The sequence below is a fragment of the Thermobia domestica genome, chromosome 8 (assembly GCF_964235325.1).
Source record: "Thermobia domestica chromosome 8, izTheDome1.hap1.1, whole genome shotgun sequence".
Classification (NCBI taxonomy): Eukaryota; Metazoa; Arthropoda; class Insecta; order Zygentoma; family Lepismatidae; genus Thermobia; species Thermobia domestica.
The window spans coordinates 100,350,716-100,364,187 of NC_137461.1; the positions used below are offsets into that span (position 1 = coordinate 100,350,716).

General features: G+C 35.2%; 1 protein-coding gene across 1 annotated transcript in view; it reads right to left on the reverse strand.

Moving 5' to 3' along the window:
• LOC145693100 (GPN-loop GTPase 1) overlaps positions 1–13,472 on the reverse strand; it is a 66,989-nt gene that overhangs the window by 5,754 nt on the left and 47,763 nt on the right. Inside the window, exon 5 of the mRNA XM_081768797.1 lies at positions 8,727–8,962. Within this exon, the coding sequence (XP_081624923.1) occupies positions 8,727–8,962 (236 nt within the window). The remainder of the gene's footprint in view (positions 1–8,726; positions 8,963–13,472) is intronic.

A 13,472-nucleotide genomic window follows, 5' to 3' on the forward strand; every position in this document is an offset into this window, starting at 1 on the left:
AAATATGCACGTGATTATCTACATAATTAAGCCCTTGTATGCTCTCCTAATTACCAATCTACTTCCGGTCATCCTACCTCTCCCTACTAGCTTACTGACCTTATTCTAGATAAATATGCTAGAACATTGAGCAAAGGCACAGAATGAATTACTCTATTATTATATATTATCCCATAAATTGGATCTCTGAGCATTTAACAAGAAAATATTGATCAGCTTTGACATTATTTAACTTTGTTGTAGAATTCAGCACGAATAAACTAAATATAGATTCCAAGTTTCATTCTCGTTTCACTTTTTCTTTTCGTGTAACCTGCACTATCCCATACTTTCCATTCTTGTGTGAAGCAAGTGCGCTCTTCTCTCTGCGAGGAATTAATATAAAATAAGGGTCACCATCTAGAAAAACTCTCTAGAAAATATGCATTGATGGATACCATATCCGGAAACCAGAAAATCTGCCATCAAATCATCAGGATATGGAAATAAAATACTCAATAATCAATAAAATAAGCTCCGAAGTTCACTAAGATGTGCCTAAATTTACTTACAACTAGATGAAATGCTATTTGACACTATTTGAGATAAGAGAACATAATTATAAAAGGAAATTGAAATTACACACAAAGTTGTTTACACCATTCCGATTTTAACAATTTCTGATTATAACAACATTAATAGAAATTCTACATTTCTCTTTTATATTACAGTTCACATGTATCCAGGATATGCAGAATAGGATACCCAATAGCATAGGTAATTATTCTATGTGTTTCCTAAGATAGGTAGTGTAGGTATTAGATAGTAAGTACATGCTAATACAGTAGCTGGAGTAGAACGCTGATATATAATCTTGGGTGCAGAGGTTGATTTCTTAGAAGATAAAGTAGAAGTTCATCGCATTATTATTCCTTAAAGTAGTTGCTTGCTTCTCGTAGTTTAAGGGACAGGATGAATAGAATTGGTTTGGGATAAAGCTTGGTAGTGTTTTGATCGTAGTATATATATGTATATTTTGTTTTGTATTTACTTTTATTTTCTTCCTTAATAACTCTAATTTTTCTTAATAACTTTCTTCCTTATCATATTTATATTTCTTTATTTTTATTATTTATAATATATTTTGTAATTTTGTAGCTTAATTATCTTTATTATCATTAGCTTAATTATCTTTATTATCATTTGTACTTTTATACTATTTTAAGTTTCACCGTAAATGTTACTCCGATATTATCACTCATTTTAGTGTCATATCTGTAAACTTAACTTCCAAAGACATCAACATATACATTGGAATGTTGCTAAATAGCAAAGTACTCCTTAATTTATCTCATTATGAGTGATATAGGATAGATTCAAGAGCACTGTCGGTTCTGGATTTAGTTATCCATAACCTTATTCTTTCCCATAGCAGGATTTAGGATTTTAGCTTTCTGGGCTTTCGGTATCTATGGCTATTTAGCCCGTCACATATGAGGAATGACGTTCCTCAGCGAGCACGCTATCCGGGAAAAGGGGAGGAAGGAAGCGGCCTGGACCTATAAGTTAGGTAATATCCCAGCATTTGCCTGATGTGTATGAGGAAAACCCAGGAAAACCTCATTCAGGATGGCTGGCCTGATAAAGCTTTTTACATTTTTTCGACCGAGTGCCCCCACCGGGAATCGAGCCCGGGACCGTTCGCACCGAAGACGAGAGCGTTAGCGACTACGCTACGCAGTGTTATTATTTCCCATAGCAGAGAACGATACAACAACTACTTATAATCATGATTACCTTTTGCAGTAAGTAACTCTGACCACAAGTTTACTTCATTTATTATTTCTCCTGATGCATTTTCATTTGATGTAATAACTTATTGATTCTCAACTCTACAAACGACTAAACCGCATAAAGTTTGTTTACTTTTCGCTATATTCAGCTGACATTTGAATTTCGAACAATTCTACTGTAAATTAAATTATTTCTCTTCTTTTTCAGTTCAAAATTCTGCGGCCTATAGATGCTGTTCTTTCTTGTAACTTCTAGTTCTTGAAACTGCTCACTTGTAATGAACACACATATTATGACTCGCAAATAAAATTAACGTAAAATATTAACGAACAATTCAACGTCGTATTTACGAATTAAACATAAACTGTAATAAATAAAGCTGCTTAATAAATCATATGAACAAAATTTGGTTTTCTTGTATAACTTTGTAATGGCGCTTAAAGCAGTCCATTTCACACACATACCTTATGTCTCTAAACAATCTGCTCAGAAAAACCATTATAGAACTGATAATAATTAGTTAGCTTAAACACAATACGAGCCGAAGTTTTTGAGATGATTTTAAGGACAAATAAAAATATCCAGCACAAAACAATACACACAATTTAAAGCTCTTTTTAAGATTTAAATCCCAGTCTTGTGTGGTATGAAATGAACTTCTTTCATCAAGTTTAAAGGGCTAAGCTGATAATGGGACGAGTGTGTTTTACACGAAACTTTTTTTTTTTTACCATGAAAAACATTGTATTATATTCGAGGCAATACGATAATTAGTTAATATTAGTGAGTGTGCTAAGTAACACATATTTATATGGTAAAACCTTGCTTTTTGTTCCAGAATTATGCGTATTATCTTCTGCCACACCGGGTGTATCAAAAGTCTGGGGTCACAGACCAACTCTTATTATGAGTAAAGATATGAAAAAAACGAAAAGGGAGGTAAGTTGTTGCGAAAAGGTAGTTTTCAGTCTAAAATGGTGGAATTTTTACAATCGCGCCAGCCCTTTGAGCTTCATTCTGTTAAGAAGCCCTATGTTAACGTTTTCAGTTCAGTAGACTAATTGAACAGAACGAAAGAGCACGCACTAATGACACGGTGAACGTGCACGTTGTTGTATGAGGGAACCTAGAACAGCTTGAATCCCTTTCCCAGCAATACTGTACTGTTGGTATAGTGAGGGCACAAGGAAACAGCGTGTTCAAGTTACTACGTTCATTTTTTCATTTAAGGGGATCTTATACCTATTACCACTGGTTTCTCAGTCCCCGTAAGATAACATGTAAATTTTACTTATACATATAACAAAATGTGGTACTCAACAACTTAAAATTCTCCATACGAATACAAAAAAAGCAATAGAAACTGGATGATTGTTTCAACTTCACGCTTAATGACGTACATCAAGAGTAATGAATTTTTCTTTGTAACATTGTAATGAACTATATATTACACAGCGGTTGAAGACTGTCTGCTCCAATTTGGTCTTCGCGAACAGGTATGATGCTGACAGTCAAGGATCCCCCTTCCCTCTCAAGTCCTTTTCCAGTGCATGTGGTAGAACGTCGAGACGTGTCACCCCATTCCATGTTTCCTTCGTTTCTACAGAGCAGATAGAAGATTTTCTGTAAACTCCAAAAAGCAAGAACACGACAATTTGAACGAATTGCTTCTTACGATTTCCTGCTGTAAAATATATAATGCGGAAGCAAAGATCAGGTAGAGAACATCAATTTGTTCATTACTAATAACTCTAGTTTGATAATTATTGCTTGCCAGTAATTTTATGTTAGTAAGTTACAACTCTTTGTAATAACACTGCTTCAATGTTACTGGAAGAGCTTCAATGGTAAAAAATATATATATATATACTTAGGAGAGCAGAATCAAGAGTTTGATACATATCATGGTTGAAATTTAGCGTTCCTTTGCAGCACTAAGTTTGTATGAGACATTTACATGGATACAAACTACCCAATTCCCTCTAGTAACTGGGATTTGAAATTCGTGGCGGATAGTCCTTCCACTTTCTGATAACATATTCAAACAATTTTCTGGAAGTAATAAAAAAAAATCAACTTCACTTCAAGATCCATTCAACAGAAACGATGGACTGAACCCCATGAACCAACTTTCCTATAAATAAACATATGTAAGTGACATTCCAAACATAAGTATCTCTGGTCTAATAGATAGCTCTGGCATCTTTGGAGCACGGATCCCGGGTTCGATACCCGATAGAAGAGCCTTGAAATTTCAACGCATTACTAAGGATTTGGATTCCACTGAAGGCTCACATCTCTTATAACATCGGTGCAGAAAGGAACGATAAACTCTAAACCCATCAAACCAACCAACCTGATCAAGGACAGACGCAGTAATGTCTCAATAATTTAGACTACGTGGACGATTTTTTAATGTTCTCAGACTATGGTCATAAATGTAAGTGGAACTATGGCCTTGTTCTTGTTACTCGAAAATAAGTGAATATAATATATATAAACAAAGTGTTACGAAACAACTTTGGGAAGTGCATTCTTACACGAAAACGTGGAAAAGCCTATAGACCAACCTTGGTACACAAATGCGTTATTTCAAAGATATAGTCCGCAGAAAATGGGTCGTGACGGTACAAGAAAGCAATAACTCGAGAGCAAAACGTTGGATAAAAGAACATACTGCTTATTTTTTGCCTAGATTCCATTAGTGGGTATAGGAAGTGTGTAAGTTTTCCAGGATTATCCAGGAAAGAGGATGTATTTTCTTCCATCTCTAGAAATAAGAGTAGTCTCCTGAAGGGTGGAAATTAGAAAAAAAAATACGTTTTTATCGGGAACGTTTCTAAAGGATTTTGTTTATATTTCATACATCAGTATTTTATTAACAGTCCTATAATGTTATAAAAAATGAAGGGGTATTTTTGATCTTGAGGTGAGTTCTTTTGGACAATGTTTTTTTAAAACGACTCAAGCTATTCTGTTTATATTTCATAAACAAATGTTACGCTATATTGTCAGGTTATCAGTGAAACTCACTTGTCCTACAAAGAATCCACGGATAGTTTACCGACGGTTTTCTAAAAAATGACCTAGACGATTTTGTTGATATTCAATAAATAATATATTTTATTAATAATCTGACAATATGGCATCGATCACTCGTTCTGAACATTCAACTAGGGGTAGTTTATTCTTGAGGGTGAGTTCTATTCGGACGATTTTCTCAAAAACTACTCATTTCATTAATAATTTGACATAATGGCATAATGTACAATCATATCCAAAATTATTGTCGCATGTCTATAAATATGTTGCTCTAGTTATTTAATTTGATAACGAATTCGCCCGGTATTTCTTATCATGTTAGTATATGTATAATCGGCAAAGACATGTATGTATCAAATTTCGTGTCAAAAGAGCAGTAAATAAGGACAATAAAACGAAAATAAAACTTTCTCCTCCATTTAGCAAGATTTTGTTTTACTCGTTCTAATTTTTGTATTTATAATTCTTTCGATATGAAATTTACCACAAATATACATCTCTCGATTATATACATAGTATCAGTATTAAAAGTGCTCTGGAACATCATTATCAAATGTATATTGTATATTCTTACAAGAAGAGACTTATAGATATGCGACAATCATTTTGGATATGAGTGTACATTACCTACCCCGAAAAATTCCCAAGGAGTACTTTACTCTTGGGGTGTTGTTTCTCTCTCCCTTTTTTTTTTAAATATATATATATATATATATATATTTCTTAAAATACGACTCATATCTGTTTATGAATATCAACAAAATAATATGTCATTAATAACCCTAATATATGGCATGTCATTTCTCACGAAAGATTCCACAAAAGGTAGTTTATTTTCGGGACTGGTATTTCGGAGTTTTCCGACAACGCCTTATAGTTTTGTTGTATTTTACTGTAGCATAATATGATTTGTTTACGAAATCTAAGCTTTTTTTTTTCGGTGGCCCGTACATTTTATTTTGTTTTATTTATTTATTATTATTATTTTTTTTTTCGTGTAAGGATTAATTTCTTTAAGTTATTTGATTATGTTTCAGTATACCCTGTATATACACACAGTGAAACCTCGGGTCACGAACATCATACCTATTCCACTGTGTGCGAACCAAAATTTTCCTCATTGAAGTTCAAGTAAATACATACAATGACGATTGGTTATTTTATTTTATTTTATTTTTTTTATTTTTTTTTAACAAACAATTGATTTAAACCAATAACATAATATAAATGGTTCAGAACCAGAGTGAATTCAAATGATTCATATCTTTATTCACTTCTCATATTTATATGCAAATTTAATTAGATTGCTGTATTTCTGACTCAGTAAACTAATTTGGAAGAATGAATTATATCTTCTGTACTTTGCAGTGATTTCACTTGTGCATTTACGTTTCCCCTCCCCCTTTTTTTCCCTTGTGAAGTGACTCTTATTATATTCACAAGTAGATGCAAGATTAGTACAAAGTATTCCTATCACGCAAAGAAAGATGCAGAAAAGCAATCGGAAACGTATGTTCGATATCGAGGTTTCAAATATCATTATCTTAGTTCTACGAAGTATTTTGTTGACATGTGAGTCACACCGACTTCCGCCGGAAAAGCAAATTCAGATAGCTGCCTTCGTAAAGTTGTTACAAAGAATTTTGTTGACACGTGAGTCATGCCAGCTTCCGGCGAAAAAGTAAATTCAGATAGTTGTCGTCGTAAAGTTGTAGAAACTTAGTAGGGAAGAGGGGGCGGGAGAGGGAAGGGAAGGGAGATTGCTCAAGAAGTACATGATTATGAAAATGGAAGCGGTACACATGCGTTTCGTTTCGTAAATTGCCACAAAGCATCCCTCCTCAGCATATATTCTTCAAAGAATGCCATTCATAGTAATTTATGAGGTCTGCAAGTGGTCTTTCGACTCTTTACATGCAGTAGTGACTACATCATTACGCAAGTAAACTTTACAATTAATCTAAGTTATCACGTGCAAAGCTGAAACAATTATCTGAATTGTACTACTCTTTGATATTCGTGTACAAAATTGCAAGTTCCTAAGTGCAATACTTTGTAAGATATTTATGAATTAAATTATACATGTTATAAATTCTGCAGCCTCTCATGGTGGGTAGACATCCCCTTAACATAGGGTGCCTCACCAGTATGGAGCTTAAAATGGTTGATGCGATTGGAATAATTTCATCATTTTAGACCTTTTGCCAGCAACTTTTCTCTGTTTTCACTTTTTCGTATCTCTACTTATAACGGAGTTGCCCTATGACCCCATAATATTAATATACTCGGTATTTCAGGGAAGAAGAGATCCCTATTTTAGACCAGCCCTGATGGTAAATTTACATATTAATATATTTTCTTACATTGTAGATTCGCATATAAATCGCAATCAGTGCTGTCCGAAGGTGGGAATCGCTTTTTCACTGAAATATTGCGGAAGACAACACGAGTAATGCTGGAGTCAGGAATGAAAGCCATAAGTTTTAACATATTAGTAGAGGCTGTATGGATATAGTAAAATATACAAATAGGTATAAATCTCTACATACACAATCTTTATCGTGCCAGGTACACATGGTCATGATGCTGACGTCTCCACTAATGTTACAATCAATCAATCTATGTATGAAAAAGAAATCTTGACTGACTGATGAATATCTAGAGCAAACTGCTTAAGCTATGAGCGTGAAATATGGACAGTACTTAAGGTTTCGTGCCACTAAAGAAGGAATTTTGGAAATTCAAAGTAGGGGAGCAAGAGCGAGGAGATGAAGGTTGAAAAAAAATGAAATCTTTGAGTTTTATGTCCCACGGTTATGCCGGTTAGGCTAAAGGAGACGGTGATTATGAGAAATGAATGAAATGGTGGAATGAAGAAAGTGGGAGGAAACGGGAGAACCCCGAGAAAACCCACGCACACGGTATTTGTCCACCACAACGTTCACTTGGCGGGAGCAGGGTTTGAACCCGGGACCCCATGCACCAGAGGTGAACGCTCTACCAGTGAGCCACCGCGGCCCTAAGAGATGAAGGCTGAAATAAGATGTCCATATTTCGGATCCCTTAAGATTAGACACACAAAATTTGGTAGTTTGATTTTTTTTTTAATTTAAAATAATTAAACACGCGTTTCAGTGTTTTTTGACATTTAATCGAGAAGAAAAGACAACAGGTGAAAAAAAAGTGGAAGTTGAACTGATTATATTCAGATGTCCATATTTCGGGATTCCGTAAGGCTAGAGATATGAAATTCGACTTTTCATTTAAAATAATTAAACAATTGTTTCGTTTTTTTTTTTTTTTTTTTTTTTTTTAACGTGATCTAGAAGAAAGGAAGAAAAAAGGGTGGAGTGATTAATTATACCAATAAGAGGCATTCGAATTTGTACTAGACGTGAGTTCACATGAACTCTATACGAAAGTTTAGAGTCGGCATCTAAGGCCATTTTTAGCTCGTCACGTAGATGACAGATGGCGTTTTTCGGCGAGCACACTATCCGATGAAAGAGAAGGAAGAACGGATTGAGGAAGGAAGGAAGCGGTTTAGGACATTATGTTAGGTACCATCCCGGAATTTGCCTGGTGTGAATGAGGGAATCCCAGGGAAAACTTCATTCAAGATGGCTGGCCTTTAAAGCTGTTACACTTTTTCGACCAAGTGTCCCCATAGGGAATCGAACCTGGGACCGCTCGCACCAAAGGCGAGAGCGTTAGCGATCTATATGAAAGAAGCAGGAAGAAGAACATAAAATATTGCCAGCAGGAACACGTGGGTTTTTGCTAGTTTATACTCTATAACTTACTGCCTGTGGGAAAAAAAAATAATCTAGTAAGTCACTGAAGCAGTGTACACTATAAATAAATAAGAAGAAAGCACTTAATGAATGGTAAATTAAATGGTTTATCTTTACCTTCTTCTTTGATCTCATTCTTGTACTCTTCGCCTTCATCATCATCGCTGCTCTCGTTGCCTGGATGTTTCAAGTAAACATCAGCTAATTCTGCTCCTTTTCCCATCGAAGTGATTAAGGGAACATCTTCTCCTTCTCCTAAATCCTTCTCCAATCTCTTCAGCTCCTCCTTTTTCTTCTTTTTTTCTGCCTCTTCTTTCTCCACTTTCAAACGCTCATATTCAGGTTTATAGTCTCTAAAAAAACAAAGAATATCTTAATAATGCTTTTATGTATGGAAATAAACATCACTTCTACAGCATAGAGTTGTAAGTTCAAGTTTTATCTCAAGCGATTTCTTTCATATAGTATCGAGCTGAAAAAGTGTTAGAATAAATCTAATGTCATACGTTAAAGAAATAAAGAAGTAAAACAGAAAAGAGGAGTATATTTCACATAACTTTCAAAAAGATGTTTGTAATTCAATAAACAGGACTTCTGATATTCCATCTGAGTTCATTTTATTTGACTGATGTGTCAAACACAATGTTTCAAACACACTGTTTATAACTAGAATTGTTTAAGCCAGGGAATTATTGTACAATTGAAGAGCTCAATTCCAAAAGACCCTAAAATAAGTTTTTCAGGAAAATATTTTTTGTGTGTTTCCATCATTCTATTTCTGTGAAAGAAAAGCAATCTACATAAAAGAAAATTTTAATTGCCTACTTTTCGTAACATTACGGTGAAATTATCATCTACAGCAAGAGCTTTATAAGTGTTTTTAGGCACGAGTCAGAAAATAGCTTCAGATAATACTATTTCCTAAGGACATTTTGGAAAACAATGCTGTTTTCTTTTGCCTGCCATTAATTTGATTTGTAGTGTTTGGGTATCAAATCCTGTTCAATACACGAGGATGCTGAAATGGCACTTAATAGAACCAGTATCTCAAAATTGACAAAAATTGACTTAGGTTCTTTTGGAATACACCCCTTCAATTATTGTGAAACAATTTTAATTGTTACATTGTTTTAATTTTATATTTCAATACTTAACTATTAAATATTGTTACAAATTATAGTTTAATTTTGAAAAGAGTACAACGAAAGCAATAATAATTAAGAAAACGGTTAATATAATTTGAATAATTTTCGCATCATCTAACCTTACTCTTTCTTCATCACGAGAAAGAGCTATTGCAGCCTGCACAGAATAAGAGAAAAGAAGAAAATATTATAATCTACTGGATAGATACATGTTCGTGACCATACCCATTGAATCGAGTGGCACCTGGAGCCCTGAAGGTCTCAATTTCAACAAAGAAATAAGCCAATGTATTGCACAGGTTACTGGTGACACTGGAGCTACTGATTTTCTTAAACAACGTATCAGAATAACAGTTCAGCGAAGTAATATTGCTTCCATTTTAAGTACAGTACCTTCTAGCAAATTACTAGAAGAGGTTTTTCTTTTATAACTAATTGTGGAGAGTCAATTTATCACCTAATAGACTTGTATATGAAAGATGAGAATATCTTAAACATCCATATAATGTATATTATGAAAATTTTTGAGAAAACATGCAATGTTCTGTACATAGAACTGCCTGTAAAAGCCTGTCAGATTTTGACAGGCATAATACAGGCGCCTGTTTCGGCGAAAACACATGTAAAGAAAATATTACAGGCACATTGTCTTCAGGTGATATCCATGTCGAAAAAGTATTAAACTTCTGTTGGAAATTTTGCACGGAAACACGCGTTGTACAGAGCCTGTACATTAAAATGAGAACATGCAATGTACACATAGTCACTCACATGCAAGTAAATGGAGGGAATATGTGCACGTAAAGTACCTTGAATGTATTGTTGATAACATTCGCAATACAGTAAAAATGAAAAGTACAAAGAAGGTGCCTGTTTATCAACATGTAATATACATATGTGACGTTCGCATTACATGTAAATATTATGTATTAGCGTATAGCATGGGAAACGCATGATGTAGAATATGTTATTTTACATTTATCATTTTCGTGTACATGCGAAGTGTGTAACTCCCGTACGTGCAGTGTAAAGGCAATGTACATGAAATGATTATGATTGCTAATAAATGAATTAAACAGATACGTGTGGTGAACAAGGTGGATTGGAGCTAAACATTCACGTTATAGGCATAGGAGACATGCAATATTCAGACAACAAGTCTCCAGTTTGTCATTTACATATGCAAGGTCCTGACACATGTATAGTACTTAATGCGATGTACTTTACATGTATATTCCGCTAACACGCCTATTAATTCGCTAACACCTGTATTTCACATATATTTAACATGTCAATTACATTCTTATCAAATGAAAAGCAGCTGTCGTCAGATCCTCATGAGGTAACGTATATGTCAACTACATGGAATATGCCGGTTACGTACATGTCTTTCCACTCTCTACATGTTGTTTACACGCATTTCACGTTGCAAGGTCGCAACCCTATCAACATGAAAACTACCTGTTTCCATGAAATGAACATGCAATGATCGTGAAAAAAATCGATGCCTGTCTCATGCGTTTAAAAGTGTTCCAGTTTCAGGCGCATGTACAGACGCCTGTAAAAATATTCCTGTTTATGAATGTTTCACAGGCGCCTGTAAACCGCCTGTATTTTCTGTCTGGGGTAATATATATATATATATATATATATATATATATATATATATATATATATATATATAGGGTGTTTCCGTGATGCTGTACAAGACTCAGAGGGATGAAAGATGATGCCAAAAGAAGCAATTTAAGGATGGGAACAAGAGTCCGGAAATGGGTCGTTTTGGAGATACAGGCTGCTGACAATTTGTCGCAATGGTACAAAAATGGCCATAACTCGAGAAGGAAATGTCGGATTAAGGTCCGGTCAAAGGCAGTGTGATTATTTTTACCTGCAGATTTTATTAATGTTGGAATGGATTGAAAGCAGGAGCGGCGCAAGGGCCCACGGAAATATAGGATATTTCGAACATCTGCAACAAAAATGAGACGAGAAATTGGTAACTGTGTTCATTACAGATGTTTCGGATAGTCATGATGCCACTAGCTTAATTATGAGCTGCACACAGTAGTATGCCGTGAAAGAAATACGTACGTGATGGTGACTGTGCACGTGAGAAAGATGGAGAGGAGGGTGGTCAATCACAAAAGAAGGAATCTGAGGTGAGGAACTACTACTAGTACATGCGACAGTATAATAATTATAGGGTAGGAGTGTGAAAGAAAGCCGTAGCAGGACGGCAGTAAATGTACCTCACAGAGATGGAGTGGGTCAACAAAAACGTGACCCACCACACATCATGACCCACGATCCGCTATGACCCACCATGTCATATAAATCGACTGACCCAGTCTGATTCACGAATTTAATATTGTACGAGTGGGTCAGTTGTCGTAGTGGACCATGGGTCATTGTGGGTTGCGTCATTTCTCTGGTTAGTGTTAGTCCGTTGTAATTCGTGGGCCATAGAAGGGCTTATGTTTTCGTGGGTCATCGAAATGACTCACAACCCACCGATCTCTACTCAAACGTGTCTTACGTGACCCACAGCCACTGATCCACTTCAACTCTCCGCGCAGGCGAACACAAATTATTCTGGTTAGCTGCATATTGCCTACTTGAAATTATGTTAATGTATCACAAAAGTTACAGACGACGTTTATCGCGTGTATCGACAAAAGCAATTGATGCAGTTATTTTCTTACACGTAATAGCTGTGAACACAATTTTTGTTTGAAACAAGACAGAGACAGGGAGATTATAAGAAAAATGAATCAAGTTGTAATTTATAACAATACTTAATTATTTAGCATTGAAATATGCAAATTACAACAATAAGACAAACCATTTAAAATTATTATAGCTTATTGTTATAATTTTAAATTTGTAATTTTCGGATTGCCGTCCTCCACCTGTTTCTATCTTGTGTCTATCCGCTGTGACACCACACTGTATCATATTGTTCTTAAAACAATCTCCCCACTTCTTCTTTGGTCAGCCTCGGGCTCGTTTCCCATTCAGTTCTATAGCATCCACTCGGTGAGTTACGTATTCCAAAGTTCTTCTTACATGTCCAAAACCATCTCAATCTACTTTTTTGCAGTTTTTCTACTACTGGTCTCATCTTTATTGCTCCGGATCACTTCATTCTTAATTTTGTCCTTCTGCGTCACTCAATACATCCGCAGCACGTATTTTCATCTCCGCACCATGCAACTTTTGTTTCTCTCTCTTTCGACGTCCAACATTCCCTCCGTACTGTTTTGTAAACTTTTCCTTTAAGGCGTATTGGTACCCTTCAGTCACACAATACTCCTACATCTTCTCTCCATTTTGTCCAATCGCTGCTAATTCTGCTGCTTACATCTTCTATTCCTGCATGTTCCTGAAGTATTGATCACAAGCACCTGAATTTCCTCATTACTGCCCAGAAAATGTTGTGTTTACAGCCATCTGAAATTTATAGTTATACCTTAAGGCCCCCATACAGTAAACCTGCACCGAGCTATATAACTACGTCACTTATACTAAGAGTCTATTTTTTCCAAAAGGCGGGATATATGTAATTATTTTTATCAACAGACCCATTCTTAATCTACCTTGTACAGGTATCTAGTTGAAGATAATTGTATAATGTTTCGAGAGTATAATCACTTTTGATTCTAGAATACGGTGCAGATCCATACATGGTGCATATGTACAGATCCAAACATAAAAT